The sequence below is a fragment of the Acartia tonsa genome, chromosome 8, assembly GCF_053477335.1.
Source record: "Acartia tonsa isolate MP-2025a chromosome 8, ASM5347733v1, whole genome shotgun sequence".
In the NCBI taxonomy this organism is placed as follows: Eukaryota; Metazoa; Arthropoda; class Copepoda; order Calanoida; family Acartiidae; genus Acartia; species Acartia tonsa.
Genome location: NC_137267.1, coordinates 4,113,589 through 4,141,199, shown reverse-complemented (window position 1 = coordinate 4,141,199; position 27,611 = coordinate 4,113,589). Strand labels below are relative to the sequence as shown.

The 27,611-nt window shown below is 41.0% G+C and overlaps 1 protein-coding gene across 3 annotated transcripts in view; it reads left to right on the top strand.

Annotated features, from left to right (window-relative positions):
* The window catches only part of LOC145325835 (acyloxyacyl hydrolase-like), a 62,847-nt gene that overhangs the window by 15,920 nt on the left and 19,316 nt on the right, over nt 1-27,611 (top strand). For all 3 annotated transcript variants that reach the window (XM_080168801.1, XM_080168804.1, XM_080168802.1), the window contains exons 5-22: nt 4,121-4,158; nt 4,934-5,001; nt 5,409-5,483; nt 7,618-7,670; nt 8,111-8,173; nt 8,569-8,610; nt 9,103-9,134; nt 9,443-9,512; nt 10,852-10,930; nt 12,805-12,914; nt 13,391-13,428; nt 13,644-13,710; nt 14,487-14,523; nt 17,470-17,523; nt 19,473-19,523; nt 20,259-20,318; nt 20,993-21,064; nt 22,423-22,496. In XM_080168801.1, coding sequence (XP_080024927.1) covers nt 4,121-4,158; nt 4,934-5,001; nt 5,409-5,483; nt 7,618-7,670; nt 8,111-8,173; nt 8,569-8,610; nt 9,103-9,134; nt 9,443-9,512; nt 10,852-10,930; nt 12,805-12,914; nt 13,391-13,428; nt 13,644-13,710; nt 14,487-14,523; nt 17,470-17,523; nt 19,473-19,523; nt 20,259-20,318; nt 20,993-21,064; nt 22,423-22,496 — 1,083 coding nt within the window. The remainder of the gene's footprint in view (nt 1-4,120; nt 4,159-4,933; nt 5,002-5,408; nt 5,484-7,617; nt 7,671-8,110; nt 8,174-8,568; nt 8,611-9,102; nt 9,135-9,442; nt 9,513-10,851; nt 10,931-12,804; nt 12,915-13,390; nt 13,429-13,643; nt 13,711-14,486; nt 14,524-17,469; nt 17,524-19,472; nt 19,524-20,258; nt 20,319-20,992; nt 21,065-22,422; nt 22,497-27,611) is intronic.

The following is a 27,611-nucleotide window of genomic DNA, read 5'->3' as shown; positions in this document are numbered from 1 at the left end:
TTAGCCTAGAGGAGAGACGCACCCAGCCACGCCGTGACCGTTCTGCCAAGTGTGAGCGTTGCCACTATGACGGTCACACGGCGGCGATTGTAGAGCTGACTGGGCCCAGGTAGCCAGCCGCAGGCGCACCGCCGATAAGGGTGCCCCACCAGGGAAGCCCAGCAGAGTGGCCCACATGGAAGGGAGCGCGCCCCCAGCACCACAGCAGCAAGCAGCCGCCCCCAAAGCTGCGGACCGAGCCGATGGGATGCCGCAGTTTGGGACTGTCCCAGCTAGGATCAACGTACTGGGCGGCGCGGCTGAACCCAACCGGGTTGGCCTAGGCTTCAGTCTCAACCACCTGGGGCCAGAGCTGATACAATCCAACAACATAGCCGAGCCAGAGATTCTGAGGCCCCAGCCTTTTAGCCTCAACATGATGGAACCTGTCCGACTGAGCCTACCCAGCAAGAGTGGAGGGGCGCTACCCAGCGTCCCTGAGACGGTGTACGGGGAGGCCCTGGCGGCCGCTGAACGAGAGAGGCAAGAGGCGCTAGCCAGCGCCTCAGCATCGATGTATGGGACGCCACCCGGCGTCGCCACCTGGGATGACGGGGGGGTGCTATCCAGCGCCTCCCACCTGGTGCCTGGGGCGACAACCGTCGCCGCCACCGAGATACCTGGATCCTGGAATGAGCCAGCCTCCCACCTGGTGCCTGGGGCGACAACCGTCGCCGCCACCGAGATACCTGGATCCTGGAACGAGCCAGCCTCCAACCTGATGTCTGGGGCGACAACCGTCGCCGCCACCGAGAGACCTGAGTCCTGGAACGAGCCAGCAACCCCAGAGGAAGGGGTGACACCCGTCACCCCCAGTCAGCCAGAGCCCCCTGCCAGCCGGAGGAACCCAGCTGCTCAACACCAGGATAAGTTGAATTTGTTAAATGTGTTGTATCCAAGCCATTGTAAAACCCCAGCCTTGCCTGTGCCCCCTGCACCAGAGGCTGGGGAGATTGAAATTTGGGAAAATAAGGACTTGCCTGTGCCACATGCACCTGAGTTCCTAGGGCAGGGGAGGGAAGTGAGTAAGGGCGAGCCTGTGCCACATGCACTTCAGCCCCATGCCACTGGGCATGCCTTGGACAAGGGAAGGGAGCACTTGGGGCTAGGGGAGCCGACACCCGGGCAAGTGCCAGTCGCTTGCCAGTCTGTCATTGGGGAGGGTATGGGGGTGCCCCGGCCGCACAAAGATAACGCTCAATGGAAACTTGTATCTAGCCAGGAGCAGCCCAGCCGTGTCCAGCCACAAGAAGCAGCCGTGACCAGAGCTGAAGATCCCCAGCCGCGGGTGCGAGGTAGATGGTTGCCTGGAAGCCTCTCCCATTGGTGGATGGTCCTGTGGGGCCTCCTGCTGGCAGCCGTGTGGCCTACAACCAGCTACGTCCTGGTGGGGTGGGACTGTGCCAACCCCACCCATGTCACATCCTACAATAAAGAAAAGATGTGTAACACGGAGCCCCTACACCAGGAGGTGCCCCTGGGCCATGAAGTGCACGTCCTGCAGCAAGTCAAGGTGAGGGAAACAACCGGGTACAGTTGCCAGCTCACCGTGTCCCAGTGGACGTTCAGGTGTGGGGTATGGGGTCACCTCAAGGTGACCTCGGTCCCCACCCTCATGAGGCCAACCAAGATAGACCCAGAAGCGTGCCGAGACCTGGCCAGGAACCGAGTCTACACGCTGCCAGGCAAGACCCAGCCACTGACGTTCCAGCTGAACCATCCCCTGTTCTTCACCATCGACATGGTGGGCGCCCTCGTCAACAGCCCCGAGGGGGTGGGTTGTGAAGGGGAGGACGTCCACTTCGAGGGCCAGCTGTACCGCAATGAATTAGTGCTCCAGGAGCGACGGCTGCTGGTCAAGGAAGAGACCTATGTGGTAGAGGATGGACGGGTGGAGTCCCAATCTGACCACCTGACCCTGGAGTGTCCCCATTCTGAGCTGTCCTGCATCACTGGGGAAGCAACCTACGTGTGGGACCACCTGGGGAGAGATTGCCCCTTGAGGCTGATCCGCAGCCTCCAGCCCAGCCTAGTGATGGATGCATACCTGGTTGACCATCAGGCCCAGTTTTTCATCAACATGACCAACCCCACCTCGATTGTGAACTGCGACTTCGAGGCCCATGCCACCAACCATCCAGCGTTGTTCGTGGCAGCTGACCCAGCCGCGGCTGCGCTGCCCAGAGTGTCGGCCAGGGATGTTGACGTCCCCCTACAAGCCCAAATACATGCAGGTTATATTGGGTTTACCCTGGAAACGCGCATGAAAAGCACAGCAGCAGAAGAAGTAGCGGCCAACTGCTGGAAGCTCCAGCAACTAGACCCGGCCCACCCGGTGCGTGCCCAGGGGAGCACGTTCTCAGTACTGAGGGGAGACATCCTGCTGCAGCTGACCTGCCAACGCCATAAATACGTTGTCCGCGAACACAAGGAGTGTTGGGACAAAGTGCCAGTAGAACCCACAGGATTTGTAGACGCTGTGACACGAGTATATAGTGAACACGCCACCAAGATTCCCTGCTCCTCCACCTACCCCCTGACTGTGCACGCGGAGGAAGGCTGGATAGAGCTAACCCCCGCTCCTAAGAAGAGGCCACCCCCGCTGGATACGCCTAAGCAATTGTTGACAGAGCCCATAGATGACTTCAGTTCAGGGGGCTTGTATTCGCAGGCTGAGTTGAACGACTGGCAACAACTGCTGGCGTTCCCAGCATACAAGAGCGCCATGCTGACCGGCCTATCCTATGGCTCCTGCGTTCAGCAAGGCAGCTGTTCGGCCACAGGAGACCATGGGATAGTGTCCTACAACATTGACCGACTGGCGGAGGAAGGAGAGGCCGCCCTGGATGTCTGGGCTGGATTTAGGCAAGCTATCCACGAGTGGGGAGATGGCGCAGCCATACTGTGCTTGCTGTTGTTGATCCTCAAACTGCTGGGGGACCTAACCATCATTTCTCTGGCAGCAGCACAAGGAGGCATCCGAGCAGCCCTGAATGCGATGTCACAAGTGTTCCTGTACCATCCAACTTTGTATAGGAAAGCTATGGCTAGAGCCAGGCTCCCCCATGCCAAGTCCCGGGACTTTTCAGTAGACTGGGATGCCATTCCCATTGGCAGGGAAGCAGCCGAGGAGATGGTGTCTATGCAATCGGCTGATAGCGGGCATGACCGCCCAGGTAGGCCAGGACCGCACTCTGGCAGACCCCGCGGCCCCTCAGGAGGACAGGCCGCTGCCCAGACGATCAACCTGGCAGCCAGCGCCCCAGCCGCTGCCAACAACAACCAGCAGGCCCCACTGCTGACCGTTCCAGCAACACCTGTGCCACCAGCCAACCTGACACCTGCTGGCGCTGACCAACGTGTCCAACCCAAGCCAGCCTCTGCATTCTATCCCACATTGGGAGCCCATCAACCCTGAGAAACACTCACCACTAGGATTCCATTGAATCATTATCGTTTGTATATATCTTAGCCCTAAGGAGCGGACCGAAGGCCTCAACCACTGTCGGAAGTCTGGTAGGGAAACCCTCTCCCAGCCTTCCGAGGGGAGAGTTGTGGTATTCGGCAACCGTGAGCCATGCCTATGGCACCCCTGATCTGGGGTTCGGTGGAGGGTCAATGGCCCTCCCCCGAGTCCTGGGGAAGGGGTCTGATGACCCCCTCCCTATGCTTAAAATTAATGATTGAATCCGTCATGTTTATTATGGTTAACTGTATTCTTAATTCTCCCCCACCCTTTTCAGGGATGGGGGATCATTATTGCCCAAACTGACCACTGTATATGTATTATAATGCTTTTATGTTATGATTATTTATTCCTATCCATGTAGTTATTGTTTGTTGTATATAGCTTTAGTATCCTTTAAACCTTCAATAAAGTGACAACTGAAATAGATGTTGATTATTATCTAGTGAATGCTAGAGAAGCGTAGCTTCTCTATAGTAAGGTGTCCACGTCTGTCACACTGCCGTAATCTAATTGAACTCCGGTGTCTGCCATTTATCCTCGGCGGATACCACATAACAACGCTTGTTCTGAACGAAATGTTAAGTTAATATTATGATAATATTTATATTTAAGTTGGAATGGGAGAACAATTAGCTGATATAAATAATGAGGTCAGATATTTTTAAAACAACAAAGCCACTCTACAATCGTCTATCTGTCTGTCTGTCTTTATTATGTTTTTTAATATGATTTACTACTATATACCAAAGTTGAGGATGATTAAAAACCCTCCACAGATTATGACGTCGTACTATAGAATAAACAAGGAGAGGCCAACATAAATTTTACCAATGGTCAATTACAGTATATACTGGCCTCTCATTGGCTATTCTATCGTATGACGTCATAATCTTTGGAGGGACTTTAATCATTGTATATCCCATTGAACCTTTTCTTTTGACACGGCTCGGCAGTCGAAGCCTTATTTAGACACATGGATTACTAAAGCTTTATACTGGCCTGCCACTTGTTAGTCTGTGTATTGGCCTATCATTGGTCATTTGTATTGTATGATGTCATTTTGTATAGGCACTAAAAAAAGCTTCATCTTAAGCCATTCTACTTATATCATCTTTAGCCTTTATTTAGACTAGAAAATATTTAGGGGAAAAGTCCAAATTTTTACTGTCTCTATGGATTTTTATCTTTTGATTTTATCATTGTTATTTTATTTCGTAAAAATATTTTAAAATTAATTACTTCAAGTAGATGCAGCTTATAGTGCCTAATAAAATATGACGTCATACAATACAAATGACCAATAGTAGGCCAGTTTACATTGTAATTGGCCAACGGTAAAATGTATACTGGTCTATAATTGTTTTTATTTTATTTTATGACGTCATTTATTATTAGGCACTTCTAAGTAATCTTTCTTGATTTTAGACATTAGCCGAGGGTTTGGAGCGACTCTGTGGCGTGCTTCCCTCACCTCTCAATACTGATTGTACTAGGTATGGTTTTTTTTATAAGCGCAGCTACTCTATGTATATGTATAGTTTGGAGCGACTCTGTGGCGTACTTCCCTCACAATACTGATTGTTCTAGGTACGAATAGTGTTAGATACGCGGCCACTCTATAAACGCAGCTCTTTAACGTACTCTCTACCTATTAGTAATATTATGTATGGTATGAAGCTACATTTTATTGTTGAGTGTGAATGGCCTAGTAATATCTTAATGAAAAAAATTAGGAATTCTATTTTTAGTTTCTTTAAACCTCCATAATGACTACAGGCTAAGGGCAGAGCCTCTAGTACTCTTGTATAAAAAAGATGGGATGAAATTCTGTTTGTCTGTCAATAAAGAACAATAAAAAAAATAATTTTACTTTTAAAAGATAATCTTTGCTTTTTTTCAGTGTTGTTTTTACCCTTGGTCCAGCAGTTTTGGAGTTTTTGAAAAATTCGTCTACTCCGGACTCTGTTTGTTACAGGTAATTATTATTCATTAACAGAAAAATTAGCTAGTTGGTTTGGTAACACCTCCCCCTATCACCCCTTCTTCGGTTTAACCATGGTAGCTCCCATTATATATTAAGATATCGACTTCTGATCATGACTACCCTCTTGAAGTAAGCCATGTAACGTCATAAAAATGAGGGATTATCCATCTCTTTTTAGAGGTTTTCTTTCCCACTTCTCCTCTCATCTCCCTCATTTTTATGGCGTCACATGGCTGATTTTTGAGCCACTTTGTCCCACTACGTCCTGACTACCCTCTCAATAAGGCATCTGAATATATTTGTCTTTCTCTCTCTCTAATAATGTAACTGAAATTCTATTGAAAGTAAAAATAATAATTTCTGAAGTATTACATTATGTCCAGGGATCTATAGGGACAAGATATTGTAGATTTACCCCTTTAGTAGATTAAAGGGTTGTAGTCCCTTTTCGTGGCTATGCTTCTTAAGGGGCGTTTCGTCGTATTTTCACAGTAGCTTTTCTCCTATTTCTAGCCCCTGCGAAGAGCTCTAACCCTGCGGGACAATCATCTAACCTAACTTAACCTAACCTAAAATAACCAATCAAAAGCTACTGCAAAAATACTACTAAATGCTCCTTAAGAGGCGTTGTCACGAAAGGGACTATACCCGATTAAAGTTATGTCCCTGTCATTTTGAACCAACCAATCAAGACTAGTAAAATGGATCATGGAAAGAAAACTAAGTAGCGGGCTTTGTCGTATTTTCACAGTAGCTTTCTGCGGGGCAATCATAAACATTTACTTAACCTAAAATAACCTATCTAAAGCACTGTGTATATATGACGAAACTCGTTACTTCGCATTCTTTCAATGCTCCAATAAAATTACCCAAGGTTTTTAAACCAACGAATGAAATGATTATAAAACTTTTGGTAACAGTATAATTTACACTCCAATGTGCCCTCCCTCCCTAATCATATCTGTCTCTCTTTGTTATAAAACTTATTTAATAAAGAATATAATTATATTCAACATTTCAAAGGAAGGAATATTTTAATTAGACTTGACAATAAACACAATTTTAAATATAATTCTTGTTTCTTTAATTAAGGTTACGTTGACGTCAGTAGAGTTAGAAATAAACAAGATGGCAATATCCATAAGGAGCGAAGTAAAATAAAATTGGACCAAAAACACCAATAATATGGGGAAATATGTAACAAAAAAAAACTACTTGTCCTTTTATCTTTAAGCGCAAAAAAAAATAACGAGCAATTCAATTTTGATAACGTCTTTAACAAATTTTTTAATTGAACTAAAAACACCAAAGATATTTGATAAAACGTAAAAATATAAAAAATAGCCAAAAACCTGCTAAAGAGCAGTTCGACCGCCAAGGATGATTTCTAGTTAATTATGCTCCTTAATGATGGGAATATTGACAAAAAGTTAGAGCCTTGTATTTCTTTAATAGTTGCTGAGAAAATCACATTAGCCCCACTTCGTCTCTAACGGACAGACGGACAGAATATTAGAATTATAGATTAGCATCGCCACTACACATAGATTGTGTATAGTTACAATGATTATAGACAACAGACAACATTACCCCTTCTAATTGGTTGGAAACTTTAGACACTGCCAGTTTGGAACTTAATAAGCAAAATTCAGTAAGAAAACCCAAAGTTTTAAGACAACGAATGGGTTATAAGGATGGGACAATGCCTGGTTAAATTGGGTATCAATAGTCCAATGTGATTTATAGACAGATAGATAGACATCTTGATACTTCTATAGATCCGCGTATAAGGATAGGGTTGATAGAAATTTTATAAAAGTTGAAATGTACTCTTCGACCCACCTGATAGCCGAAAACCAGGGAGGGAGGGTACATAGAGCTGTCTATTACACTAGTCCCCAAAATTTTATAATAACGTTTTCTTATTCATTGATCTAACAACTTTGGGGATCTTACTGAAATTTGCTTGGTTGGTTCATTTTGTTGTAGTCTAGAAAACTTTATGAATCATCATTGGGGATGTACATCAAGTTATTGACCATTGCCTTATCCCTTTAGATCCCTGGCTAATAATCTACTTAAACACTCAAAAACCCAATAAATAATTTTTTTTGTTTGTTTTTAGTGTTGGATTATGTGTTCCAGAGCCAGAAGTCTGCAACCTTTTTCCAGCTCCAGGTATTCATTACTTGAACAAATAGGCATAATGATATAAGCCACACATCACATATGGTTTATAATTACTTTGTAAAGTAGTTAGTTTACTTTATTTGATAAGAAATATTGTTTATTCAAATTAGCACTAAAAGTAAAGTTACAGTTATAAAATATAGTTGGGATCACTAAACCTTCTTGTATATATGTAGAAACCATCATATGGATACAATTTTACGCTTTCTTGAAAATAATGTTATTCTGGGTTAAAAATCACAAATCTGCAAACAAAATAGCCTAAAACCATCTCATACAAGGGTGCCCTAAAATATAAAACACAATCAGTTCAATGGTTACCAATCTTGATGGACAAAAAACCTTCCTACTATATGAGTAAATAATAGGGTGGCTATGATTTAATTTAAGAATCCATTACTTTCAAATAAATATGTATTCTGTTTTAGCCAAGCCTATGAAATTGTTGAAAAAGTTTGCTTTGACTAATTCACAAAAATCAAAAACTACAGGTTAGTAAACAAAGGTTTTAGTACCGTCTTTCTGTACTTTGGTTAGCAAAAGCTATGGGCAATTGTAGATACTCTTCTGCTATTTCAGATAGAAACACGTTTATTTTTGTGTGTGGAAATATTGCTAAACAATGCACATCTATAAATAGATTGACCAGTTGATCTTTTGGTAATTCTGGGAAATTCATTAATTTTTACAAGATTTGATGTCATTTGGGTGTTTCAAATATAGACCACAAATATTGTTTTGAAAAATCATATGATTATTGAGCATATACTCTAAAACTAATTTTGTCTGTCTATCTGCATGTTATGCTAACTTCCATTTGCTAAAAATGTTTTACATCTTTTAATATAAGTTTAAAAATTTTACAATCATGTTTCTTAAATTTCAGAATTGATGCTGAAGGCTTTCCCTTGGCTGTGTTATATTCCAGGTTTACATTTAAATAAAAAAAACTATTTCTCACAAAGGGAGGTAGGGGACATTGGACAGTAGATTGTATTGGTACTCAAAAATTTTAAAACAAGTTCATTCGTAAAAAAAACCTAAATTAGTTAGTCCAAACTTGTTAAACAATTTCTTTTATTTTACGGAAATTTTTTTAGTATATTATCATTGGGAAAGTACACCAACTCATTGTCTATTTCAGCGTATACCAACAATGAAATCAATTTACAAAAAAATCATGAAACAAATACCCAATTTCAGCTGTCATTGAGGGTCAACATTATAGAATTAACAACCTCTACATCTGCCCCCCAAACATTATTTTACATTTATTTTGCTTGTTGGTTATTCCTTATTCCTGTCTCTATTTTCTTATGCCATCAGATTTCTGGTTTCACTAATGGAACAGACAGACGAATATTTAAATATCTATAAGACCAGTTTTTAAAATATATCAAAATTATATTTTTATCATTAGGTGTAAGTCAGATATGTGAGGCTTTTGAAAAGGTGACTTTTTATATTTTGGTTTACAGGAACTTTTAAACTTTAACCTTATTCATTGAAAAAATAACAGTGCTTAAAAATAAAACTATATTCATATAGTTTCCTTTAAAATTTAGTTTTTCATTAGATACTTATTTCTTTTTTATTTTCTCAAAAACTTTAAGTAAAAGTTTTAACTGTTTTACAACTTTTAAAAAGAAATGTCTTACATGAAATAGATTTTTTTCATTTATGGTATTTTACTTTTATCTTACAATTTTACAATATTCAACATGATGATAAAATCATTTCTTTGAATGATTTATTACTAGACATTCCATGACTTGGTTCCAGGTTTAGATATTGATGAAGATGGTTTTAGTCCTGCTGAAACTTTCAGAGGTAATAAAAAAAGGGTGTTTGGCAGCCACAAGTTTATTAGCAGCAACAGTTGCAAAACTAAACTGGCCGTTTTATGCCTTGAAGAAATTTTAATTGTAATTTGATAATTGCCCTTTAGTTGACTAAATTGTTGTGAATGTATTGGGTTTTTAACTTTTTCTAATAGATATTAACATATTAAAATACCAAGTTTAAAGAATAATGATAAGTAAGATATATAGTTAAATGCCAGTATCTTAATGTAAAAATTTTTCCATTAAAAACACAAATATTTTTTATAAAAAAAGCTGAAAAATACCTATCAATCATATTTATGATATAAAGTGTTTTTCAATAAATGATATAACATATATTTATATACAACATAACACAGTTGAAAGTGCAAAACTAAGCTTTACAATGCAGAAAAAGAAATATATTTATTGAAGATTTTACCAGGGCTATGCAGATGCATGTTAGTTGCAACTAAGCCTCAATTTTAAACCTGTTTGAAGGCTTTGAAAATTTTTTTGAAAATAAATATTGCTATATTTGGAGTAAGTTTAGACTTCCTTCTGATTCTTAAAATTGTGAAAGTTTTTTTCCCCTGAGGCTTACAGGCGTCTGAGGCCAATCCCTGGATTTTAATATTCAGTTAAAATTTGTACCAGGCGGCTAGTTTTGTTCCTTTACAGGAGCTAGGATCATATTTGACTTTAATGGGTGTAATTTGATTAAAGATATTTATGGTGCCTATAATAGTTATTTCTCGCATCGTATTATAAACAGATTTCCGCAGATATAGAATGTTCAATTATAAGATTAAAACCAGTTTTTTTTAGCCCCGAGGTGCTGAAGGCATGGGCTTAAAAAAACTTGTTTTAATCTTATAATAGTACATTTTATATTCGTAGAAAGCTGGATATAATACGATACTAGTCATAGTTTTTTTCATATGGATGAGAACCGGTTCCTATCCATCGGATTCAAATAAATACGAGAAAAATTTTTATAAATTAAAAAACTTTTGGCCTAAATGTTCCAAATGACTTATTATTGTAATAATTCATTATTCTAGTATCACTTCATTAGGAAGGGTCATCTCAAAAAACGCCCTTAATCCCCCTTTTTTTATAGGTACTAAAATTGAATTTAATTTAACTGTTTCAACATATCAAAACTTAGTTTCACTATCCCAACTTTAATATACAACAAAAGGAAATAGAAACAAATATTTTTTGAGTTTCCAGGAAAACATACTTTAGATATTTAGATATTATATAGTTTTACACATTAGCTATTCTTTTTATAACTTATTTGCAAGTTTCTTACTTTTATATATCAATAAAAAAAACTTTAGGAGCCCTATGGAGGGGTAGGGATTGCCATGATGGAGATTCAGACGTTCATCCTGGCAGGATACCTAAAGATAGTGACAGGTTCACATATAGATAGATACTTGGATACAGGGGCGTCCAAGCTTTTTTTTTGCGGGGGTAAAAATTTTTTAAGGGGTGGCAATTCGTGTTTTTTTTTGGGGGGGGGGGTAAAATTACGTGCGTAGCTCGCCGCAAACTTTTTTTACCCCCCCCCCCACAAAGTTTTTACCCCGGGGGTAAAATTTGCTTGGGGGGGGGGGAGTAATTACCCCCCCAAAATCTGTTGGCAGGTGTAAATTTTGTTTACTCCCCCCAAAATTTACCCCCCGGGGTAAAATTTTTGTATGAAATATTTAGTATTAAAAATGTGCGCAAAGCGCGCAAAATTTTTTTTAAAAAGATTTTTTATTTTGGGGGGGGTATTTTTAAATGGGGGGGGGGTTAATCCCCACTTTACATATGCTTGGATACCTAGAGATAGTGACAGGTACACAGACAGATAGATATTATGATACCTGGAGATAGTGACAGGTACACAGATAGATAGATACTAGGATACCTAGAGATAGTGACAGGTACACAGATAGATAGATAGTAGGATACCTAGAGATAGTGACAGGTACACAGATAGATAGAAAGCAGGATACCTAGAGGTAGTGGCAGGTACACAGATAGATAGATACTAGGATACCTAGAGATAGTGACAGGTACACAGATAGATAGATAGTAGGATTCATAGAGATAGTGACAGGTACACAGATAGATAGATAGCAGGATACCTAGAGATAGTGACAGGTACACAGATAGATAGATACTAGGATACCTAGATATAGTGACACGTACACAGATAGATAGATACTAGGATACCTACAGATAGTGACAGGTACACAGATAGATAGATACTAGAATACCTAAAGATAGGGACAGGTACACAGATGGATAGATACTAGGATACCTAGAGATAGGGATAGGTACACAGATAGATAGATAATAGGATACCTAGAGATAGTGACAGGTACACAGATAGATGGATACTAGGATACCTAGAGATAGTGACAGGTACACAGATAGATAGATACTAGGATACCTAGATATAGTGACAGGTACACAGATAGATAGATACTAGGATACCTAGATATAGTGACAGGTACACAGATAGATAGATACTAGGATACCTAGAGATATTGACAGGTACACAGATATATAGATACTAGGATACCTAAAGATAGGGACAGGTACACAGATGGATAGATACTAGGATACCTAGAGATAGGGATAGGTACACAGATAGATAGATAATAGGATACCTAGAGATAGTGACAGGTACATAGATAGCTGGATACTAGGATACCTAGAGATAGTGACAGGTAAACAGATAGATAGATACTAGGATACCTAGAGATAGTGACAGGTACACAGATAGATAGATACTAGTGACGTATGAGGGGATGTACGGACAGACCGGAATACGAGTATAGAGTAGCTTCGACGCAATAATATATCAGTAATTTAACACAGGTATTTCATAAAAAAAGATAGTGGCAGGTACACAGATAGATAGATATCAGGATACCTAGAGATAGTGACAGGTACAAAAATATATAGATACTAGGATACCTACAGATAGTGACAGGTACACAGATAGATAGATAGGTTGATACCTAGAGATAGTGACAGGTACACAGATAGATAGATACTAGGATACCTAAAGATAGTGACAGGTACACAGATAGATAGATACTAGGATACCTAGAGATAGTGACAGGTACACAGATAGATAGATAGCAGGATACCTAGAGATAGTGACAGGTAAACAGATAGATAGATAGTAGGATACCTAGAGATAGTGACAGGTACACAGATAGATAAATATCAGGATACTTAGATACAGGTTAAATAGTAGCCTGACTCCTAATACTAGTATTTAATATTAGACACCTTGATTCGAACTGTAATGGTATCCATGGTATAAATGACCTAACCGGGCTGCCCTGGGAAGAAGAACTTTGTACTGGAACCGCCCCTAAAGGAATCATTTACCTAGGTAATGAAATATTTGGAAGCGCTGATGCTCTATAATGCGACTATGTCTATATGTCTTGGGTACCTATATTGTCGCTATATCCATGTAATAAAGTAACAGGATGGCTGTTTGATTGTCCGTCTGTACTGAAGGATCTCGCTAATCGCTAAACCAATATGGTTCTCTTTTACAGGGTAGACTCTCATAGGTTCTGGGGATATTTATAAATATTTTGAGGGAGGGTACCACCAACCTCCCAAGATAAATCGTCCCTACAAAAAAATTACCCTTCCCCCCAAATTTTTGTTGTTGTTAAACTAAAATTAAAATGGAACGGGGGTGGGCGAGGGTCGACTTTTTGGTTAGTTATTGATATATCAATATCAATAGTACCCGATCAAATACCAGGAGGGAATGGACACTGGACTATTAATTATATATACTGGTCCCCAAAGTAGAGAATAAATATTGTTTGAACCAACCTGGATGTTATTTAGGTGATTCTGTTGGGGCACACTTCCACCTTCCTCCACAGGTAAAAAATTATAGAGGGAGGGAGGGGGGTAATTACCCCCATAAATCTTTTTATAAATAACCAATTTAAGAAAATTTAAGAAAATGAAAATAGTTATTTATCGCACCGTATTATATTAAAAGATAAAACGATAATATTAAAATCAGTTTTGTTACCCCGAGGGGCTTTCGGTTTCGAAGCCCAACTAAAAAAAATTGTATTTGTTTTATTTTCAGTGGTTTTCTCCTTTGGATATGGATGCCAACATATTTTCTAATATTTCTGAAGTTATCACAAATGAAGGCAGGAAAATGTTTCAAACATGGGTTTATGTCGGCTATACAATTAGTCAGGGACCTTAAGGGATAAGACAATTAGGAGGATTAATTGGTTTACATCCCCAATTATGATAAAAAATACCCCTTCTGTAGTTCAAATGACTTTTGTTGAAAAGTGTAGACACTGCTCCTTAGAAGCAGCAAATCAAGATTCAGTAAAACTACCAAAAACTTTTAAATTTACGAAGGAGAGAACGTGTTTCTAAACCTTTAGATACCAGTGTAATAGGTCAGGAATTAGGTATAGCCAACAAGCGAAACAAATCTTAAATAATATTTGGGTGGCAGTTAAAAAGGTCGTCTTTACTATAAAGCGCTGTCAGCCAAAATCACTAATAAATCATCTGAAATTACCAAATATTTTTTTCGAATGAATTCAGTTGTTGCTTACAGCTGCATAAATATTTCCATGGATCTAAAGGGATAAGACAAATGCCGATAAAATTTATAAACATCTTAAATGATGACACACAAAATTACCCCTTCTATAGATTCCAATTAGTGGTTGAAACGTGTGGACACTCAACTTAATGAACAAACGAATCAAAATTCACTAAAGTCCTCAAAGATGTTACGCCAACGAATAAGAAAACGTTATTATAAAACTTTTGAGACTAGTGTAATAAACAGCCCAATGTCCCCAATGGTGGGGGGGGGGGGGGTCAGGTTAATCGAACCATGTCATATCTACCTTATACCTAATGCTGCTTTGAAATATTTGAAACATATATGTACTGACAGGTGACTGGCCACATCTGGGATTTGCAACAGGTTTCAGGTAGTAATATTAATAGCCTTTTTAATTTCTAAAAATCAGCTGGAAATCTAAACCTGACCCAAATATATCAATCACTATTTTAAAGAAAGTTTGAAAAGAATCCTATAGGGTTTAAATTTGATGCTAAGCCGCGGCATGGTAATAAGCACTAATAACTGATTAATACCTCTGGTGATGATTGAAAACAACATAGATCTACAGTTTTACAATTGGTTCAAAAGCACTGATATTCAACCTACCCCTTATGATGCACGACCTCTTTTAGAAGGTATTTTCTGTGGAATTGTCACTCCTCTCATTCAATAAATTATAATTCAATTCAGGGGCGTCCAAGCTTTTTTTTTTTTGGGGGGGGGGGTGGGTAACAATTTTTTAAGGGGGGGAACCCCCAAATTCGTTTGGAGGGGGGGGGGGGGGTAATCCCAACTTTACCCCCCCCCCCTTGGACGTCTATGATTCAATTAATTTTATAATAAGATAATAATAATAATAAGAACTTTTATTCAATAACTCTTTCAATCCTGTTATGAGATAATCACATAGACATTTTAATTACTAAATCATATTACATGATAAATATTATATAATTAATATATTTATTATATTAATATAGATTTATAGATACACATATAAGCAGGATGTTTTAAAATTAAAAAAAAATTGCAAATAAAACCTACGTCACAAAAGATCAGAATTTTGATATTTGATTAATTATATCTTATTTCTATTTGATTTTTAAGAACTTTATGTAAGTTATTGCATCTTCTCTATAAATAGGCTAATTTAGGGTCTGATTTTGTACAGTAAATTACTTTTGGGTATTTCTCGAGTTTTAAAATGTTGTTTAAATGGCTCATTTAGGCTAAAATTTACAAAAAACATATAGTTTTTCAAAACCAATTATTGATTTTACTATAAAATGTAGTATTTTATTAATACTAAAAAGTTTAATTTTGGGTTCAAAAATATTTTTGTTTTGTACATTTATGAAACTAGGGAATATTTTGTGATATTTTTTTATGGATAATATTGTCCTTTTTATAATTAAAGATTTAATTATGAAAATTATATTCTACATAATTTAAGATATTTTGATATTCAAATTTTTGAAATATGGAAATTGATATTGTCGGGGAGTGGACAATGAAATAATAGGTATTTATTGCATCGTATTATAAAAACCTTACCGCTGATATGCAAATGAACCATTATAATATTAAAACCAGTTTTGTTAGTCCCGAGATGCCGAAGGCACGGGCTATCAAAGCTTGTTTTAATATTATGATTGTACATTTTTATATTCGTAGAAAACTGGATATTATACGATACGATCCATGATATTTCAGTGTGGGTGAGAACCGGTTCTTATCCACCGGATATTTATCGGTTTCTAAGTCATACTGGAATAGATATTCTTTCCTCAGTTACTATAAACGTTAACTTGTAAATATTTGTAGAAAAAGAAAGGTGTGTAGATTTATTCTACCCTCCTTATCCTTTCACTCCCTGCAAATAAGTAGGATCTAAATATTTAAATTTAAATAATTATTAAATATTTTCTTGGATTAAATAATAGGTACTTTCCCTCAAAAGTTCCATAGAGCACTGAACTCCTCTTCCCACTATTTTAAAATAACTGAAAATATGCAGTTTTTTTATCACGTATAAAATCTCACCTAAAAAAAACAATAAACGAAATAAAACTCCCGCCTCTTATTTTTAATTTATTTCAGTTTTACAAGGCTGGGGGGGGGGGGGGGGTTAATTCTGGTCTCGCCTAGACACTTTGAATAAAACTGCCGAATTATCTTGGTATTATACGTACTTTATTTGGATTTTAGATTTAAGCATAGACGTAGACGGGGGTATTTTAAAATTTGTTGGGTTCTTTAGTCCCGTTACTTGTATTTCAACTAGCGGCTTCGCACCTAGCCTCTAGGGGCTTTGACATAAGAGGTAATTAAAGAAAAAAAATAATTACCTCTGGAGATGCCCCCACAAATTTTAAATAATTTAAAAAAAAATTTAAATACCTGATGAGAAGCCCCCACTCCACCACTGATTTAAAAGAAAAAAAGGGGGGAGTTTCCATTTATTTTTTGAGGGGGGGGGTGTCCCACCCCCCCAAGAAAATAGCCTAAATCCACCACAGGACCAGTAGGTATATTCCCTGAAGAGTAGAATCCGATCGGTTCAGTGGTTACCAAGATCTTAAGGGACGGACAGACAGACATCATTCTACTTTGTATTATAGATTATATAAAAATTTACCTAGTTGGAAAAACAGAAAAACATATTAAAAATTTATTTTTGATTGTTGGAAAAGTAGTAGGCTAATCGCTAATCTTTAATTAAGTATTCTTTCCTTAAACATTAAACCTCTTCAAATTGCTTGTTGTAAAAAAAAAACATTATTTACGCCCAGGAGTAGCTATTCTAACAATCAATTCTGCAAAAAATCACGAAACCTATTAAAGTAACCAGGGGTATATTTTTATATTTTATTTAACTGAAGAGGGGTGGGTAAGAAGGGGAGGAAAAGGGGAAAGGGTTGTGGAAAAATTTTCCTTTAGAATTGTTTGTCAGAATATTATTCCCTTTTCCCTGATTTACGCCATATTTCAATATACATTAAAGTCAGTCTGACTTTAAAGTCGCGTTTGATTTAAACGGGTAAACTATTTTCTAAATTCATGTCCCAAGATGTAATTTAAAAAAAAATTAGGTACATAGCAACTGCGCAAATTTGTTGTATAAACAAATAAAAAAGTGGAGGGGGGATTTTTTTGTTTTAGGGGGGGTGTTTCGGTGTCTCCCCCCAAGAAAATGGCATAAAACCACCACAGGACCAGACGGACAGACATCATTCTAAATTGTATTATAGATAACATTTTTCATCCACCTTTTTTGCAATTATTTTGTCCACTTATTAGTCTTTATTTTTAGAAATTCTACAATGCCAGATATAGTGGAGGGAAAGGTTGACTCAATTTATTTGAGGTAAATTTAATAAATTAACATATTTCAACTTAATTGACGCTAGTAAGTGCCTTTTGAACACAAAAGTCCCTCATCTCATTTTTAAATAAATGAGTGGAGGGTTAGATTTTTTCTACACCTCACCCGGAAGATGATTAAAGTCCCTCCACAGATTATGAGGTCAAACGATAGAATAACCAATGAGAGGCCAGCATAAATTTTACCATTGGTCAATTACAGTGTATACTGGCCTCTCATTGGCTATTCTATCGTATGACGTCATAATCTGTGGAGGGACGTTAATCATCTTCCCTAACCCCTTTGTATGACCCTAACACTGCGGGACCTTAACTTGATGTGCTCTAACCCTGCAGGGCTACCCAGTATAACCTAACCTTGCCTACCTTAAGTTATAAACAAACAAACATAAACTATAATCCCCTTATTTTCAAATACTGGGGGTGGGGGTATGCTCAACAAGACACTTTAAGGGAAAACGCCATTATGTTCGTAAAAAGGGGGGAACAGTAGACAGATCCCTTGCACTTTTATGATATTAATAGCCAAATAACAATACATCTGATTTTGATCTCTCAAAAAATAATTAATATTATTTGAAATTGTATAGATTTAAATAATATTTAACCCTTACAGATCGGGGGGGGGGGGGGGGCTCTAAGAGCCCCCCCTCTAGTTTTTTCAATCTCATTTTTTTTGTAGGTAAGATGGAGAGCTGTGACTTTATGACTTTTAAAGTTTAGTAATTATACGTCAGCAAGAGTTGATTTTATTAGGATATCTGGTCTGTGTCGGTCGTGGTGTCCGGTCAAAGTCGGTTGGGTAGCACTAAAATTAGAAAAAATTCTAAATAAATCTTAATTTCTACATTATGACTTTTGTGTATAAGGTAGAAACCTAAATTTTTTTTGGTGAATACTTAGATATCAATGACCTTCTGAGAAAAGTTGTGTATGACCGTTTGACCGCTCCAAGACCGACTTTATGACCGATTTTTTGTCCGGCTTTACTATAGACATATATCATGAATATCGTGGCTTCTATTTTTTTTTTGGTAAATCCTTGAGCAACAATAAACAGATAAAACTATTAATTGGCGCCGCCAACCGCCGTTTTACCGCCGTAACCGCCGAAAATGGCGGTTGCCGTTATTTGCCGTTTTTCGGCGATGATCATAAAAAGTTCGTCCTAGAATTTGGTTATTCTAGCTGCAAAATTGGCCACTCTACAGCTGTTTTAAATTTAGCGGCTGGCCACTAAAAAGCGGCTAAGGAGCGGTCTGACCGCTATGACTAGAAAAAGTAATTTTCTCTAAAAATACACATGAACCACCAGAAAAAAAAATTTACGTCTTTATATGTAACAGGAGCCGAGATAGAGGGGGGCGCTCTTAGAGCGCCCCTCCCCCCCCCCCCCACCGATCTGATAAGGTGGGAATTGGGGCCCGATATCTGTAAGGGTTAATCAAAATTTAGATAGTGCTAGGATCAGCTCCTATATAAATAACTAATTTGATAAATTGCAAAATTCTTCAAACTCAAATAATATAAAATTTTAATATTATAAAAATAATTGATTTTCTTTGTTAAAAGTCTGCCCACACTTATAGGCTATTTAATTTTTAATCAAAAATAGAAAAAAATACCATTATTATTAGTTTTGATAATTTAAAAATAAGTAAACAAATTTGTTAAGCCAACAAATAAGAAAACCTCGAACACAGTAATAGTGTCTGACTGATTATGACGTAACAAAAAAAATTAGCCAATGAGAGGCCACTATAAATTTTACCATTAGTCAATAGCGGCCTCTCATTGGCTAATTTTTTTTGTTACGTCATAATCAGTCAGACACTATTACTGTGTTCGAAAACCTCATTATAAAACTTTCTGGAGTAGTGTAATAAACAGCCCAATGTCCCCTCTCTCTCTGATATCATATTATATATTCAGAATGAGAGAGAGAAATAGATGTAACCATAGGGATTATCAGAATCTTGCCAGGTAACATTTTAATATCCGTGGAAAACTGTCTAATAGGCTTTGCTACAAAAGACCTAATCCTAAAAAGACCTAATTACAAAAGACTAATCATACAAAATGACTCATTTGCATTTTGAGTCAGCTATTAATAGTTAAAAATTTTTATGATAAATCTTTGATTGGGTAAAATTTATCGTGTAATAATTTCTCCCCTCGATATGAAAAGCATATTGCAAAATATATTCTATAAGTCAGCTATGAATAGTGAAATATCTCAGGGTAAAGTTAGCTTTCGGGAAATTATATCATCCAAAAACTTCGTTGCTGGTATATTATTAATTATGATATGAAACGTATATAACAAAAAAGTAAGGTGTTTGTCTTCAGGATTTCCCTTTTTAAGTTTGACGGACTAAGGGGCAAGTGTGATACAGGAATCTAAAGGGACAATGGGCAATAAATTGATATACAATATACATCCCCATTGACGATACACAAAATATCCCTTCTGTAGATAAAAATTAGTGGTTGAAACGTTTGAACACTCAACTTAATTAAACAACTAATCAAAATTCACTGTAGTCCCCAAAGTTGTTTAACCAACAAATAAAAAATCGTTATTATATGACTTTGGTTACTAGTGTAATACACAGCCCAGTGTCCCTCTCTTCTTGAGTTTGACTATCTATATCTACTATATCTATATTTTACAGAAATAGAGCAAATTCAACTGACACCCTGTTTCATTATTTACAGAAATGGAGCAAATTCAACTGACACCCTGTTTTACATCAAATCTCTGTCTCAAAATAAAAGGTACACCAATTTTTATTATCTATAATACAAAGTAGAACGATGTCTAATTGTCTGTTTGTACCGAAGGATCTCGCTAACCACTGAACTGATTGGGTTCTCCTTTCCAAGATATCTTGTCATAGTTCCTGGGAAGGTTCATAACTATTTTCCTGGATGGTGGTACACCCCCCCCCCCCAATAAAATAGAAAAATACCCCCCATGAAAAAAATATTCTTTTTAAAACGTAGAGCATTCTATTAAAAAAAATTTTTCCACAAATATTCAGATAAAAATCATAAGATTAAAACCAGGGGCTAGGAATACTGGTTTTAATCTGTAATAAATAAAGCTGTATAAAATACGATGCGATAAATAACGGGCTGCTGCCACTTTTACCACTAGCAAAAATACATCCACTGAGTTTTTGACAAAAAGTGGGTGTATTTTTTTTTATCAATTTTGTTTTTAGCTATACTTTTGGCAATATTTTTTTATCCACTGTCAAAATTACTTCTGTACTACTGTCATAAACACAGTTTTACTGTCATTTTCACAACCATGAAATTCAATGAGGCTGTCAAATTCACAGTTTTGATGTCAAAAATACACCTAAATAATTTTACATTAATATAAGTATTCCAAGTTGTATAACTTAAAACTATTAATGCTTATAAATAACTATTATTATATAAAGAGACCTGCCAGCTATTGTGTTCTATGCTCTGATTGGTAATGATGTCTGCACTGAAAAAGTTGATCCTGACAGGTATAATTATCTCATTTCATGTTGTTTGATCTACATTTTTATCTAGTGTATGTGCCCCTAGAATTTAGGGGGGGGGGGGCTTTGTATTCATAGAGGTAGGAAATATGGAAAAACCTCCTAAAACCTCCTAAAGACTTTAACTCTCTAAAATGGAGAAGTTAATTGTTTCAGAACTTATCCACTGTGGGCTAGAATTGAATCAAGACAAAAGTAAGTGCCGAGCTCTGGGACCTATGTATGGTGAAAATAGACATAAAACCATGATGATTCCAGGTAAAAAAAAAATATTTCAGCGGGGGCTTTTTGAGAAAATTAGATTTGAAAATTTTAAATTCAATTTTCATCCCCTAGGAGTTGCCGCATAATCATGACAAGAAAAGCAAATATTATTTATTTTAAATTTTGAACAACTTTGCTTTTATAAAGTTCTTCATAAAACCACTCCTGGAGGGAGTTAATTTATGTCCATTTTTATCACTTGCTTTGCAAAGGTCACGAAAATTCAGCCCAAAATAAATCATATATAAAGAGGTTTTATGAAAGATTTTATAAAAGCAAAGTTGTTCAAAATGTAAAATAAATAATATTTGCTTTTCTTGTCATGATTATGCGGCAACTCCTAGGGGGTGAAAATTGAATTTGAAATTTTCAAATCTAATTTTCTCAAAAAGCCCCCGCTAAAATATTTTGGTTTTACCTGGAATCATCATGGTTTTATGTCTATTTTCACCATACATAGGTCCCAGGGCTCGGCACTTACTTTTGTCTTGATTCAATTATAGCCCACAGTGTATCCAAATCTTAATCAACACAAAACTAATTTATATAATGGGATAGCGAAGCTTCTTTATAATTTCACAAGATATGTACCTTTGTCCGTCTGAAACATTTCGTGAGAAATATAAAATTTTCTTGGGCTATTTAAGACTGGTTTTGCAAATCGAAATTTTCGTGTAATTTATGTCTATATGTCCAACCATTCATAACGGATGGCTCTTTTTGTTAATTTATGCATGCTATAATTACCCTATCGATTTCAATCTTTTCATTGCGATACCTGTAATTATATAATATTTGGCAGAGAGTCCGTATGTTTATTTAAAACAATGCTGATTTTAAAATTTTTTATAGCAATTTTCTAGGTACATGATATAATTATATTCATCTACTTTTGAAATAATGATTCCTAAAGCAATAAGTTACTATGTTAAAAGCGAAGCATATTTATAATCAAGTCTTAATAATATAAAAATGCTCTATCGTGTATTTAACAATTAATAATTTATTGATAAAAGATAGATATATAAAAATAATGATAAGAACTAATAAAATACGTCCAAATACTTTCAAAATTTTAGTATGACAACAGTTGAGAAATTCAGAAACAATACCTTGACTGTTCTTGATATTTTAGAGAAACAACTAGCCGCAGGTAATTTATATTCCAGTATTAATTCCGAATCTAATACTGAAAAAGCATGTTTCGTATTATAGAAAATTTTACACCAAAAATATTGAAGATCCTTCGTCCCAAACCAAAATCTTATTAGTACTAGTGTGGTAATACGGCACACAAACGGACGGGCAGTTTACAGAATTGCTACGCAGTGACTTATCATAACAAGCCTTCTGCACTAATCCCATTATATCACCATTTACCTCATGACCGCCGGTGACCCCGCTGTCCAGCGGTCAAACTGGCCTGCCTAAATATGGGGAGGGGCACGGACACGCAGCTATCACGCGCCCCTCACGCAATTATACAACCGGGAGGCGCTGCCTCCCCCTTTACCACAGCTACCCCCGCAGACTGTCTACCGCCGTGGGCTAAGCCCTTGTGTCCCACACCCCCTTCAAACCTAACCATTGTTATAATCTGTTGTATATATATATAGTAAACATCCATTGTAAATATTATTCAGTTAAATATATAATTTCTGTATGACTAAATCCTGCTAGTTTGTTTTGGTAGAATAATTCAAGGCTAAGGCTCGTTGGACTCGAACTCGCAACCCGTGAGCTGAAACGTTCGGCTTACCACATCTTGGTGTCAGCGAGTTTCAATCGAGCCTTACAGAAATTAGCCTATTCTACCTCTGATTGGACCCTTTGGCAAGTAAGGGGACAGTCAGCCGCCAACTGAGAAGCCAACTGACCCGTGAGACGGCCTTTTTAGGTCGAATTTCCATCATTTTGAACGCAATGTGTAGGCCTTTGGCCTACGGCAAGCAGATTTAGCCTGCTAAAAGCGCCAGTTACGGCGTTTTTTCCGTACCGTGTAGGAGTAGCGCTAGGTGCGCAGCCACGGTAATCGGATAATTTAGCTCAAACGGCTACAAAACTGAGTCTAAATTGGCAAGTGTAGCTGGGATAAGCCCCAGGACACCCAGGCCAAACCTACGAGACGGACAGCTAAGTGCTGGTCTCCCTGAGAAGGCAATGTGTGGCTGCGAAGCTTCAGCACACAAGTAAGGCCTACCACTGCGACGGATAGCAGAATTTGAGCCAAAGGCACGGCAGGACGGGACATTCCCTGCCGCTGCCTCCCAGGATTCGAACCCGAGGCGCTGCAGGACGGGCCATTCCCTGCCGCCATTTTCCGGGATTCGAACCAGCGGCGCTGTAGGATGGGACATTCCCTGCCGCCGCCATCCCTCTGAACCTTGCAGGACGGACATTCCCTGCTGCCAGTGCTTCCAGAATCACACCTAGAGCTCCTAGTGATAACTACACATAAGTGTGTATAAATGTCAACCAAGTGATAAAAAGAAATATAAAAAAAATTTTGACCCAGTGATAATTGATAAGCTCTAGTGATTCGAAGCTACAGTCTAAGCCACCACCAGCGGTCTACACACCATGGTAAGCGACACTACCATAGCTGCGGTTCGGCCACCGCCAAAGTTTCTGCCGACCCCAGCCAAACGGGAGGCCCCCCTGTCTCAAGGGCAGGACCTCCACTTCCCCTGCCATATCAGGGTGAGGTTTCCCACTCCTGACCCTGCCCAGCACGTACAGGTTGATGCCATGGTCGATTCTGGCAACCGTGTACCAGGGTCTGCCGTCATTTCTGAACACCTCATGCACGCAATGGGCGTGCAATGCATGTTGGTTCCAGACAACACCCAAATCCTGACTGCTAACGAGGAAGGCCAGCCCCTCCAGGTAATCGGAAAATTATATGAATTATACATGGCAGTTTCACACACTCTTATACTCCATCTGTACCACGTGACTGTGGTACGGAATCTCTCACACCCTCTGAACCTAGGAGGGTATTTTCTCAAGGAGTTCGGAACATGCAACCCCCCTGCCTGTGGGTGCGTGGGGAGTTCATCCCACTCCGTGGTGTCCCCATCGACCGGGAGACAGCCGAGAGAGAGTTAAGTTACAAGGGGCCTCTGCCAGGCCCACTGCCAGAGCAGCCGCGTGTGGTTGAGAAAGGCACGCACTGGGTGGATGCTGCGCTAAACGCCCATAGGGGGACCAACCTGCTAGCCATGGGGTTGCCCCCAGTGCCCAAGGTGCCTCTGGAGAACCTGCCAACGACGTTTCCCGAGATTGCCAGCCCTCCAGAACCAATCTTCTCCGCCGACACCTTTATCAACGGCCAGCCGTGTCCACCTGGCCCCCTCTACCTGGGACCCCCAGCCATTCAACCGGCCAAGTCCGAGTCCAGGCCCGTCAAGTCGCGGTCTGATGCACCCGGAGCCACGCTCAACCCCCAGGAATCAGCCTCTCCCGGCGCCGTGCCCGTCAAGTCGTGGCCGGCCGCCTCCGGAGCCACGCATGGCTCTGATGCCTCAGCCTCTCCTAGCGCCGAGCCCGTCAAGTCGCGGCCGAACGCCCACGGAGCCCAGGCTGGTCCCAGCGCCGAGCCCGTCAAATCGTGGCCGGACGCCCTCGGAGCCACGCCTGGCTCTGACACCTCAGCCCCTCCCATTGCCGAGCCCGTCAAGTCGCGGCCGGTGGATCCCGGAGCCGAAGCTGACCCCGTGCCAGCCACGTACAGGCTAAGCGCTGTCACTCCAACTGATGGCCAACCACCCCAACTCCGTACGGCCAAGAGGGTGGTCTTGCCTGGCCGCGGTGTCATGGCTGTCCCTGTTGAATTAGTGGGGCACCGTACTAAGGATGCCATCCAACTATCTGCCCCAGAACAGAGGTTTGGGGAGGATCTTGTCATCCCAGAAGGCCTGTATGCCCACAGGCCTGGCTCCGCCAGCGTGTTTCGAGTGCTGGTGGTCAATGAAGGGGAGACGCCCCTCCTGCTGGACGCTGGCCTCCCCGTGGCTGGGGAGCTGGTCAAGCCTGACATTTTGGAGGTTTCTGATAAGCCTCCCCCTCGTATCCATTCGTTCCAAGAGCCTGTTGAGCCCCCAGATATGCAGGAGCTGTGGGAAGCCCTTGAGATGGAGGAGAACGAATTTCTGCGCAAGGACCCCCTGCTCAAGAAGGAGGTCTGGACCATGTTATCAGAGTACAGGGACGTCTTCTCAAACTCTACCCCCGGCTGCACTGACGTAGTAGAGTTACAGCTGCGCCTCAAACCAGGGACCCAGCCAATCCGCCAGAGATTTAGGGATCTGAACCCGCGGCAGGAGGCTGAGCTGGAGAAGCAACTGGACACCTGGCTGCAAGAGGGAGTCATAGAGCCTTCAGACTCCGCCTGGAGTAGCCCCCTGGTGCCCATCAAGAAGAAGGACGGGAGCACCCGCTGGGCAGTCGACTACAGAGCCCTCAACAAGTGCCTGGAGCTGGACAGCTACCCCTTGCCCAGGATCCAGCAGCTGGTAGAACAAGCGGGAGGACACCGCGTCTACAGTGCCTTAGACGCGGTGGCCGCGTACTACACCATCCGAGTGTCCGAGGACAGCCGGCCCTGCACCGCCTTCACCACCCCTAGGGGCTTGTACCAATGGAAAAGGATGCCCTTTGGCCTCGCTACGGCACCATCTGTCTACTCCAGATTTATTGCAGGGGTCCTGAACCCATTAGGCACGGCCAACCTCCAGTCATATCTTGATGACGTCCTGACCTTTCACCAGGATACCTGGGCCCACCTGGCTAGGCTCCGGGAAGTCTTGGAAGCCCACCGCAGGGGAGGAATCCGCCTCAAGCCAGCCAAGACCAAGCTGTTTCGAGCCAAGGTGGACTATCTGGGCCACACCCTCAGCCGTGAGGGGATAGCCATGCAAGAGGACTATATTGACCGTATCCTGGACTGGCCGGCCCCCATCACCCCCAAGGACTTGCTGGCGCTCCTGGGGTTCTTTGGATACTACCGCCTGTTCATCACAGAGTATGCCGACCTCACCTACGAGATGAATCGGCAGAAAACGGCCAAGACACTGACCTGGACGCCTGAGATGGAAGCCCAGCTGCTACAGCTCAAGGACAAGTTCCGCCAAGCCCCCATCCGAGCGCCGCCTAGGTTTGACTTGCCGGCGGTGTTCCAGCTCACCACAGACTTCAGCAGCCGCGCCATCTCTGCCATCCTTAGTCAATGCCAGGACGGCAAGGAGAGGCTGATTGCCGCCGTGGGGCGCAAGACAACCGTCCCCGAGACTCGCTACCCGTCCTGGAAGGGAGAGATGGCCGCCATTATGTATGGAATTCGGAAATTTCACGGCATCTTGTCCTACCGCAGCTTCCAGATCAACACTGATTCCTCAGCCTTGCTACAGATGAAGTCGCTGAACACATCCACAGGGATGGTGGCTCGCTGGCAGGAGGAGCTAGCGGCCCTAGATTTCACTGTCTGCCACCGTCCTGGCACCCAGAACACCAATGCTGACGCCCTCAGCCGCTGGGAGGACGATAATATGCCGACAGCTACCGCTGAAGAATTAGCAGAGCAAGCTGAGTACATTCACACCCTCTGCCAGCTAGGGGAGTCCGCAGCTGGCCGGCCCTCGGCCGCACGGCTGGACCCGGCTAGAGTGTTAGAGGCACAGACACAGGACCCCCTCCTGCTCCATGTCCGCCAGTGGGTGGCCGATGGCAAAGCCCCAACTAAGGCTGAGCTGCGCGGCAAGGAACGAGACGAGCAGCAGTACGCCAGCCGCTTCGCAGCCCTGGGACTCGACGAGCATGGCTGCCTCACCACCACTGACCAGACCCTGACAGGAGAGAGAACAAGATACCTGCTGCCTTCGGCCCTCCAGCAGGACGCGTTCTTTTTAGCCCATGGGACCCCCATGGCCGGGCACTTTGGAATGGACGCTACTATTGCCCGCGTCGCCATGCATTTCTGGTGGCCCAACCTGTCCCGTGACGTCCGCCTGATGGTTCAGACTTGCCCTGAGTGTGTACAGAAGGTTACCAAGGAAAGGTTGAAGTTAGGGATACACGTGCCCTCCCGCCAGGGGTATCCACAGCAAGTCCTGTTTATTGACCTGGTGGGGCCGCTGCCAGAGACCCCAGCCGGGAACCGCTACATCCTCACCTGTCAGGATGGGTTCAGCCAGTTTGTCAGCCTCTACGCCATCCCCAACAAGCGCACTCTCACGGTGGCTGAAGCCCTCCTGCACTGCCACCTGGCCAC